Source organism: Calidris pugnax, unplaced genomic scaffold (assembly GCF_001431845.1).
Source record: "Calidris pugnax isolate Ruff unplaced genomic scaffold, ASM143184v1 scaffold225, whole genome shotgun sequence".
NCBI lineage: Eukaryota > Metazoa > Chordata > Aves > Charadriiformes > Scolopacidae > Calidris > Calidris pugnax.
In genome coordinates, this window is record NW_015091072.1 from 6,678,994 (window position 1) to 6,689,648 (window position 10,655).

At 46.2% G+C, this 10,655-nt stretch overlaps 1 protein-coding gene across 1 annotated transcript; it reads right to left on the reverse strand.

The window, feature by feature from the left end:
* Positions 1-5,089: 5,089 nt before the first annotated feature.
* On the reverse strand, positions 5,090-8,396 carry LOC106896863 (apovitellenin-1). Its single transcript, XM_014957131.1, has 4 exons — positions 8,384-8,396; positions 6,722-6,820; positions 6,166-6,325; positions 5,090-5,520 (listed from the first exon to the last, which is right to left on the reverse strand). The coding sequence occupies exons 2-4, from the start codon at positions 6,780-6,782 to the stop codon at positions 5,421-5,423; spliced, it is 321 nt and encodes a 106-aa protein (XP_014812617.1). The 5' UTR covers positions 6,783-6,820; positions 8,384-8,396; the 3' UTR covers positions 5,090-5,420.
* Positions 8,397-10,655: the final 2,259 nt, after the last annotated feature.

Below are 10,655 nucleotides of genomic sequence, written 5' to 3' on the forward strand. Positions count from 1 at the left end.
TTCTACATATTGCGGAAACAACATTGGAACCCTCCCCGCCCAGCACCATCCCAGCCATGGCCTCGCAACCCCACCTCGGCCCGCACCGAAACACCCTTCCCCTTCCACGGGTGGGCCCTCGCCGGCTGACCGGCAGCTATTTACCCATCCCAACCGCACCTAAACCTTGCTCCGCCGCCATTAAACCCGCTCCTCCCTCACCCCAGGCCCACCCGGGCTGGGGACCCCCTTGGGCCTTCCCAGGCGGGAAGACCCCCCCCCGGCCCCGGCCGAGCCCCGCGGCGGCTGCCCGAGCTCCCCGCTGCGGGCCTAACCGGGGAGGGGGTGGTGGTGGGCTTGGGGCACGGCACCTTCCCAAAAACTAACGCTCCCCCCAAATCCTGAGGTAAATTCGTGAGAGAGCGTGTGTGTCAGGGCGGGGGAGGAGGTGCCGAGGCGGCAGCACGCCCCTTCCCGGCTCTCCGCCGCCCGAGCCTACCTGCGCACCCGGGCCGCTGTGGGCCGTGCCGCCGCCTCGGCCCGGAGAGGAGCGGGAGTGCGGCGGCAGCGGCGGCAGGGAGCGGGGTCGGGATCCGGGCGGGGGGGGATGCTGGAGGAGGGAAGGCGGGGGAAGGCCGGCGGCATTGCGTGCGAAGCGAGTGGCGGGGTGGGTGCCGCTCTGAGTCAGTGTTAGCCGCTGCGGCGGGTCGTGAGCGAAAGGGAGAAAGACGATGACTGATCTCTGCCGCCCGCCGCCGGCCGCCTGGCACGCAAAGGCGGCTCGCTGTCAGCCCGCCCGCGCCTCCCCGGGACGGCGCTGCCCTCCGCACCGACCGCCTTTAGTCCCCCCTCAGCCCCCGAGCCTGACAACGGGCACCGCCTGCGGTGCTTCGCCTGCCCCCGCCGGGCACCGCAGCGGACGGTGGCCGGTAGCCCCGTCCCTCCGCGCTGCTGGAAGGCGGCGCCGGCCCGGGACACCTGGAGCCACCGCTGTTATCCGGCTGCCAGTTGTCGTTATTGACATCACAGACATGCGCTCCGTTTGTGTTTACTTTTAAATTAAATCTATTAAAAGGTACTTTTTTAATTATTATTGTTATTTTTTCCCAAAAGGCTGTGGAAAGAGCAGAACGATCTGGAAACAGGCGGTGTCAGCTCTGCGCCTCAGCAGCTGTCCGCCATCTTTGCTTGCTCCCTCATGGCGGCGGCTGCGCCTCTCTTGTCCCCACACCTCTCCGTCCCCGTGCGCTGCCATCACCACAGGACAAAAAAAAAAAAGTATAGTATCTTTAGATGGAAGAGTGTGTGTGTGCGCGTGGAGAGAGACCACTGCATGGGTTTTCCAAGTGACACTATGACACTACCATCTGTAAATCTCAGGTATCTTACATGGCTTCTTCCAGCCTTCGTCATTGCTCCTTGGAAGGGGAAAACCAGCTTGTGTTCAGGTTTCTGCTGCTTGAAGGGCTTGGCCTGTTTGTTGCCATCGACAAGGACATCTGCTGTTGCTGACGTTAGCATTAATTTGTGATTTTTCCAGGTGTTAAAGGTAAGAGATAAGGGGAACTAGGAAGTGTGAAAGCCGAACAGTTCTGTGCCGTCAGCCCTCTGAGCCAGTGAAAATGGTGTAAAGTATTCACCATAATAAATACTTTTCGAGAAAGAGTGTTTTTGCAGAAATTGGGAACACATGAGGTGTTATTTGTCCATCTCAGAAACAACAGAAAACTGACATTTCTTACAATTTCATTTCAATGGACTCAGTTGAACCGGTTAGACCACAAGCTTTCCCAAAGCTGCTAAGTGAATGATGATTACTCACAAAGAAAGTTTCTGTGACATGAATCTCACTGAAATGAACACTTGACTTATGAAGCCTCTCCAAGAATCCGGAAGCACTCAGTGAACTTTCACAGACATCACTTGGGAAGTGATTTCCATCCCCATTTTACAAAGAAATTACAGATTAAGATAATTCCTACTGAAAAGTGGGAGTACATGTGAAGTATTTTGACTTTGAGAGTAAAACACATGGCCCTCTCATTACCTGTCTCATGAATTTATTTGCCTCAGGATCCCTTTTGGGATAAAATGCTTTTCAGGGGATTTTGGGGTGGGTTTTTTTGTTTTATTTTTTTGGGGTTTTTTTTGTTTTTTTACCTGATCCCAGCCTGAATGTCATCTCAGCTGCTAGTTTCACGTTTCTACCTTTAAAGAACTCACCACAGGGTGATGCTGGTGACATCAGGCTCAGAAGTGGCAGTGGGAGGTTGTCTACTTTGCTCTTCGTAGGTTGCCCTGCATTGTAGATTGTACAGCAGATTAACCATCCGGGAGGTTTTCTGTTTATTTCTTTTAAAGCATACAAATGCACAGATAACTCCATGATCAGGAGATTCAGTACAAATAAATACAGAGATCTATGGGCTGATTCAGTTTTGCCTCTATACTGAAATCAGTCAGCTATCAAGCAGCTAATCAGCACGTGGCTTGGATTTTCTGGAGGTTACATTGCAGAACTAAAGGGTTACAATTAAGGGCATTTAATAAAATATCAAAACTTGGTTAAGTTTTAGCACGGAATTCATGCCAGGTACAGCTCTGCTCCCGCTGGTGCCATACAGATACGCTGCTGGGTGGCATTGATGAAGTCACACAACAGGCTCAGAATGCAACATGACCCCCTATGCTTTCCAGGCTTTTTCCTACCCTTTTTGGCAGTGCATACAAATAGATTGAAAAGGCTGAAGACAACGATTTCCAGGACACCGAACTCTTAGGGGCGCATTTAGGCTCTTTCATATGACTCACGACTTTCAGTCTTTCAGAAAGAAATACTTTTGAAGTGCAAAAAGAACAAGCTCTATCCTGAGAAAACTCAGAATGCTGAATTCTTCGCTGGGGGCGAGAGGGGATTTAAACTGAAGGGCTTTTCCTATAAGTGTTATATTTAGGAAAAAAGAAAGGCTGAGCAGACACAAGCAAAACAAGCAGGTAGGAAATCATCTCTGTAGCAGAAGGAGCTGAAGTTTCTGGCCTTTTAATGTGGTAAATGCTGTTATCAGTCTAAACTGCGCTTTTCTAAACCTTCTTCTAAATACTGGTACATTTACATAATACATATGCATGTGCACATTCATGCGTGACCAGGGAAGCACAGACAGTCTAAGCAAAGGAGGCAGCAATAAAGAAATCTGCAAAAGAGCTCTGCAGAAGTGGTGAAGCCACTAGAGATGGCAAAACTTGCTGCTCTGCATGGAAGGACTGATTTCATTCCAATTGCGCGTGGTACCAAGCAGCTGCTGAGACATAGAAAATGCAAAATGAGATTTTTTTTTGTTCCAGAAAAAATGGTTAAGTGCAAGTTTATATTGATAGCTAATCCAATTGATAATTACAAAACCAAAACAGCAAAATAACCAACCCCAAAACATTGGGGACTCATTTTGCCTGTATTATCAATAGCCTACCAATTTGCTCCAATAGGAGGACAACACGTCCAGGTTTGTGTTGAAGCAAACTCTTTTCACTAGCAAAAGTCTTGTGAGATGAAATTCAGGCTGGGGCAGTAGGAAGCTTTGGACTGCTGGTGGTAAGTCCTTCTGAGCATTGAGAAGGAAAGCGGACACACACATTTTCAGCATCCAGCACTTCAGTTTGGAGAAGAGCCTTATTGTTTGCTTACGGCATTCTTCCTCCACCCCCAACAATGCCCAAGCAACAGGAGCATTGAAGCTCAGCAATAGCAAAGCCTGCTTTCCTGAGATGGTCAAATACTATTGTAAAATGTGGAGAACAGGTTAAAATAAAGGGTCGGAACTGTGGATGTGGGGTCAGGGCAGTTCTCCCGCCAATCATAGTAGAGCTGGGCACAAAGGTACTGCATGACATACAGCCTTCATCTGTTAATTAGCCTTTTGTTGGTTATTTGAGTTAATTTCCATAGTCAAACCCAGCGGGGAGGAAGAGATAGTCTTGAGGAAATACATTCAGCTTTTAGAGAAATTGCTGCTGATTCTTTTTCTTCCTTCAGTCTCTTAGAATCATAGAATCATGGAATCGTCTGGGTTGGAAGGGACCTGTAAGATCATCTAGTCCAGCCATCAACCTAACTCTGATAAAAGAAAAACAAAACAAAACAAAAAACCAAAGAAAACCATATAAAAGAACTCCCCACATCACTAGACGATGTCTCTAAGCACTTTGTCTTTTGACCAGCAGGGACAGTGCCTCAACCACGTCCCTGGGCAGCCCATTCCAATGCTTAATAACCCTTTCAGTGTAAAAAATTTTCCTAATATGCATATCTTCAATTGCTTCTCCCTGTCACCCCCCCATCTCTCCCTTTGCTCTCTTGCACACTTGCATGGGAAGGGCCAAACACCGCCATCTCACCATCCCTCCTCGGTCTTCTCCACTTTTCAGACAAATTGCCCACTTGTAGAAACATGTGTTTAATGAAAAAACTTGCTTAATGATGAAGCAGATGGATTTCTTTATCCAGTGTGGACATCTGAGATGAGGCCATTGCACAGGGCTGACAAGGACCTGCCAGGTCTTCATAGACAGTCCTGGGCATAGCTGCCCCTCTCATAAACTGATCAACCACCACCTTGAAGACAGTGAGAAATTTTCCCCTCATTTCTCCTTTGGAAGGGCTGTTCAGTCACCTCAGTGGTTGGCTGAGGAAACATACTTTCAAAGTCTTACTCAGATTGACGGACAGTTCAGTTTACTGGCACTTGTTCTCCCAAATAATCTGAAATTTTCAGACACTTGATACAGGTACACCTGCTTGCTTCTTACCCAACCAAGGAACACAATCAGGAGGACTCAACATTTCATGGTTTTTCCTGATGTAGAGTTACAGTTGCCATGTTGTTGCTACCCCAAAAGACGCTCAGGTAGTTCTATCATCCATCTGCCCCTCTGCCTCCCCCTTCTCTCCCCAGATGAGAAGAACCCGAGCTTAGTTAAATGTGCCTGAATAATCAGGGGTTTTTAGCATTGCCTGCAACAACTTCTTGTAAATAACAGCTACATTTTCAACAGAACGGAATGCTGATGTGGATGTGATTTTGTAACAGTCAATACAAACAGGAAACTTAAGGAAGTGTAACAACGAACATTTTTTTTATTTGAGGGTCAAAGACCAAGCCATTCAGGAGGAATTAATTTTCAGGATTTGGCTACAGAAGAGCTCTACAATCTCATTGCCTTCCCCATGCCCAGCAGCGTTTGTTTTTTTTTGCGGGGGAGACTTCTTCAGCAGATGCCTTCCATCCTTTGGTCTTGGAAGCTGGGTTCCCTCTACAGGCATTAAGAGGAGCATCGATTCTGTCTTATTGACTGATCTTGGTCAGTAGTTGGGGCAGGGGGAAAGAGGAGACTGCAGGGTGCTACCAACTCCCGTCAGGAAACGCTGACTTGTATTGATCCGTCTAGTAGCCTAGAACTCTTGTGTACCACAGGTTCTTTATTTTTTCCATCAGCTGTTCAGCCAGTATACTGAGTTTCGTTGTTTCTCTGATGAGGAAGTTCCTGCAGAAGATGACAGTGTATGTGGTAAGATACACAAATACCTGTGAGGGTAATCTCCGCTGTAGTTATCACACTGCCAGTCCCTGGGAGTGCAAAGCTCCTCAGCAGTCCTAGAGGGGCTTTCCTCAGAAGACAGGAACAGGCAGTATGTGTTTGCAATGAGTTACATGAAACTCTATCTCTTTGGTCATCATGCTTTTTCTTTTGGAAGGAAACCCTTTCCCCTTCTTTGAGGAATATATATTTACAGGTAGAGCCAATTTTGCGTTGAGTGACAGCAGTGTTTTCTGGCACCTTTGGTGCTCAGCACCACAGCACCTTTTCAGGAGGGCTGATCCTCCACCAGCCAGTTGCCCCCTCCCTCACTACCCACATATAAAGAGCAGTACTTGCAATCCCCACGAGCATTGTCATGCTCAACGTGCACCCCTGGGAAGAGCTCGTACTTTCATATGAAACGTATTGTCCCATCCCATCTTTCCAGCACCCCACTCCCATTGTAGTCACATCAGGCTTTGGTTGTTGATTCATTCCCCATTGGGTCTCCCCGTATAGATACATGATTAATCTGTTCTTTCTCCCACTCCTCCCTCTCTCTTTCCACCCATGGCTGTTGCAGCACCAGTGCAGGAGATCTTTCCATACCTGGTCACAACAACTGCTGGAGTCTGGGCAGCATCCATCAAGAACTGGCCGACTTTAGGGGACATCTTGTTCACAGTTTCATAGATGTAAGCTGCAATTGCATCGGGGATGACCAACCAGTCACGACGGTCTCTCTCAAAGATGGACTTTGAGTGCACTTCTGAGAAAGAGGAGGCAAAAACCCATGAGGCTTCTCCAGTCACTTGTGTCTCTGATATCATCCCTCAGGTGCAGGGGGAAAGTGACTTGAGATTCTGAGATTCAAAGCCTCCCCCAGAATTCACTCTAGTGCAGCATCCAGCAGCACCTCATCACTCATTTTTGGGCACCTAGGTCATAGGGCTTACATGGCAGAGTATTTGCATCAGGTACGGACAATTTTCATGCCAGGCCCCTACAGATTTATTTCAAGCTGCTGAGCACTATATATTCATGGTCTTCAGTAACTGTGTTACTGGCTTCAGTCTTTATGGATAGGTCAGACTTCTCTAAGGCAAGTGAGAACCTGTAGAGCTGGGCCTTGTCTCAGGCAGACAGCAAAGTTTTTCAGACTTACCGGGGACAGTGGTGCTGAGGAGCAGAATCAGAGCTATCACCAACGCCCTGGATTGCACCATGGTTTGCAGTACCAGTTCCGCTCTCTACACCAAGAGACCTGCTGGAATCAGCACACAGTGTTTTCTTTGTTTTCAGAGAAATAGAAGATGTGAGTTAAACACTGGATTTTTGCCATAAACTTAACCAGTAAATGCAGAAAAGAATAGGAAAGATCACAGTGTGTTTCCTCTGAAGAAGTGAGGAAAAGACAGTATAAAAAGGAAAGTGTCCCTTTATTTGTATAATACCAAATATCCACAATGAATGCTAGCTTTCAGAGCTCCAAGAAATATGTGACAGTTAAAGCTACTTCTTTTATACGAGAGCTAAAATTACTTGTGTCAGCACATGAGCAAACCACTAAAACTGTCAGAGGTCAGAAGAGGTTTCCTCCATACAGAAGTACAACAGAAAAAATCATAATGCGGGATTTATTTGTTTCACTTTCTTTGGTAAATTGCCTCTAAAGAACATGATGCTAGTGAGTGCATCACAGACAATGATCATCTTAGCAACCCAGTCGTCTGGGTGTTTTGTCTTGTTCTAGTTGAGGAAAGAGCCAACTACCCAGCTAGGTTCTTGTGTCTTTTTTACACTGGGATTGACAAAGCAGATAGTAGCCCAGGCAGAAAAAGTTCTCAAAAGGGAGTAAGTGCAAACTTTAGCCTCATCCAGCCTCATTTATTTTGTCTATTGAAAAAGTCAGAATTGGAGGAATTCTTGAAAATTTGGTATTTGGCACATTGGAAAAGATGACATTACATCTAAGCAAACTTTTCAAGAATGCTGCACTTAAGAAGGTGTTTAAAAGTTAAAATTGATTTATGCCCTGAATAAATCAGGGCTGCATCACTCAGAGCAATATGAAGAAAACATTAGGAATGCAATGGCAAAACAGACTCTAAGTCTATTACACGTGACTGCTTTGCTAAATCCTGTGCCAGGTACCTACAAGTCAGTGCTCCGTCTTATCCCACAGTAATCATAGGATCCTAGAATTCTCTATGTTGGAAGGGACCTTTATGGTCATCGAGTCCAATCATCAACATAACACTGATGAAACCATCACTAAACCATATTGCTAAGCAAGATTTCCATCCATTTTTATTTCCTTCTGTGCACAGATTACCTCCAAAAGCTACCACTCCATCTTTACTAGACATTTGCTGACCAGCAATAGTGGCTCCGTTGCCACCCTTCCTTGATTTTTCATCCTAGACCCAGTTTTTCCCTCTGCAGACAAAAGGTATAAATTTGCTTCCCAAGAGCATAAATAGAGCATCTCACCCACTTTAGAGCCAGTGGTCCCCGTGGTGAAGGCAGCTGGGAAAAGCAGCTATCTTTCAGCACTGAAAGTCTGCAATCCCTACTATGAGCTTGACCCTCTTATAAGTGTCTTATGAAGCGCCATCCCTCAGCTTCGATCAAGGTCACCTCAAGCAATCCCACCCTCCTCCGTTTCAGCAATATTCCTGGCTACGGAGCATGAGAAAGGCTCACACATTTTGGCTTACCATAAGAAATGGGGCAAAATAGAATATCACCTCCACTCACTTCTCTATGTCCTAGATAGACCAGCTGCAAAGTCCATACCACCCAGAAGAGAGAGTTCAGCTCTTACCTGTCCTGCTTTCTCTCTCTCAGGCAGAAGCTGAGGTAGATGCTCATCTGAGACACCGGCATTTATGCAGAGCTAATATAGTGATAGCAAGGGGTCAAAGGTCCTGCTTTGTTTCTCCATTTGCTCTTTTGCAAGCAGATCCAGCTCAGTGGGACAGGCAAGAAGCTGTTGAGGACTCTGGACCTGTTATTGAGATTTGGTAATGGAGGGTCAGTCTGACCTGAGAGACGTGGAAGGCAGCTCCTGGGTCACTGAGTCCCCCACAGGCAACCATGTCATAGAGACCCCTTTCATAAGTTGACCAAATTCCACATTAACAGTAGCTAGAGCTGGGCTGAATTTTGCTCCCACTGTTCCTGTAGGAAGGCTTGTGCTGTAACCTCACTGCTTGGACAGCTGGAATTTATTTGTGGCTACCATGCTCACTTGTATTTTACTCTCCATTTCCAACAAATGCATTAACCAAATGGTGCACAGGGGTAAGCGTTCACCTCTCTCATATTTCTTCTTTCCCCATGTCCAAGCCTTTTTGCTCAGGCTGACAAGATGGGCATACATCTGAGCCAGCTGTCAAAACTTGCCCAGAAGCAGCGTCCAGCTCCGGGGACACCAGCATAGGAAAGACATGGACCTGTTGGAGTCGGTCCAGAGAAGGGCCATGAAAATGATCAGAGGGCTGGAGCACCTCTCTTATGGAGACAGGCTGAGAGCTGGGGTTGTTCAGCCTGGAGAAGAGAAGACTCCAAGGAGACCCTATTGCAGCCTTTCGGTACTTAAAGGGGGCTTATAGAAAAAGACAGAAAAAGAATCTTTTTACTGAGGCCTGTAGTGACAGGACAAGGGGAAATGGTTTTAAACAGGAAGAGGGTAGATTTAGATTGTATATAAGAAACTCTTTATGAGGGTGGTGAGACACAGGAACAGGTTGCCCAGAGAAGTTGTGGACATCCTGTCATTGGAAGTATTCAAGGTGAGGTTGGACAGGGCTCTGAGCAACCTAATCTAGTTGAAGATGTCCCAGCTCATTGCAGGGGCAGGGTAGACAAGACAATCTTTAAAGGTCCCTTCCAAAACAAACCATTCTATGATTCTATGAAAACTTCTCCCAGGCTTCCTGGGGACTGGTCCCAGTCAGAAAGTGGCTGCTCTAGGGCCTGTTTTCCCATAGCTCAAGTTCCAAGTGCCCACTGGGCCTTCAGTCAGGTCAACCATCTGCATGTGGCACGTGCAACCACTGAGCAACAGGGGGAAGAGACAGAAAGGCTGCAACACTGACCTACAAAGGTAAGAGGAATGGGGAGGACATGAGGCATAAATTAAGCCTACTGTGTGAGACCCAACAGACGTCTGTTCTTACGTCAGCTGCTTATTTATTAGGTGACTGTCACACGTGGAAAGTCTGACAAGCTCAGCCAGTATCTTCATTTACGAATGAAACAGAATTTCTAGAAGACTTTTCTTCTCATGGAGCTCAAAATACTTTAGAATCAAAGAGAAGCATTCTCATTTTACAGACATGAAAGCCAAGTCAGCAATTGCTGCATTACAGAGGGCTGCCAATGGTGTCCCAGACATTTTCCCACTCTCTTGATGACCATTTATTCAAACTGTTATTTCTTAGATATGGAAAGAAAAACATTTTCCAAAATAAGATGAACAAGAAAAAAACCCCCATACAAGCAAACCATTTTTCTTTTTTGTCCAAAAAAATATCAACAGAAAATCCTTACTAATGTATAACAAGACTAATTCCAGAAGTAAGAACTGAGAATTTTCAGTTCCACTTCTGGTGCAAACACTAAAAAGCAATGTATCGTCTAGGAAGAACACACAAGAGCAACTGGTTGAAAGTTCTGATATTTTAATTATACATTTGACAGTCATTAAAGAAAATCTACACATTTACCGTCTGCTTTTACAGCTGGAATAATATTCAGAAGACCAGCACAAGGCACATTAGAGGTATTAAACTTAGCAGTAATAGCAAACAGCAGTCATTACTTGTGGGGGGTTAATTTAATAAAACCTCAAGTATCATCTCTCTCCTATGTCAAGTCGACAAATGGAAGGCTCTAGCCATATTAAGTGGGTGTTTTAAACTGATGGGCTGCTTGAGGTAGTAACACAGAGGGCACTTAACTACCCCGTGTAGTAACACGTACTGCTGAAGAGCTTTGCATTGTGGTCCTTATCACACAAGGTAACTTCCCCCCCGCCAAAGTTAACCTAACTTTAGCTTGTGCTATCGTGAATACAATCCCAGAGATAGAAA

Bases quoted from the DNA above. Each gene is read 5' to 3' on its own strand.
- LOC106896863 (XM_014957131.1), bottom strand. From the start codon at position 6,782: ATGGTGCAATCCAGGGCGTTGGTGATAGCTCTGATTCTGCTCCTCAGC. The intron at 6,326-6,721 runs GTAAGTCTGAAA...CCTCTTTCTCAG, and splicing joins CCTCAGCACCACTGTCCCCG to AAGTGCACTCAAAGTCCATC. The intron at 5,521-6,165 runs GTATGGAAAGAT...CATCTTCTGCAG, and splicing joins CCAGCAGTTGTTGTGACCAG to GAACTTCCTCATCAGAGAAA.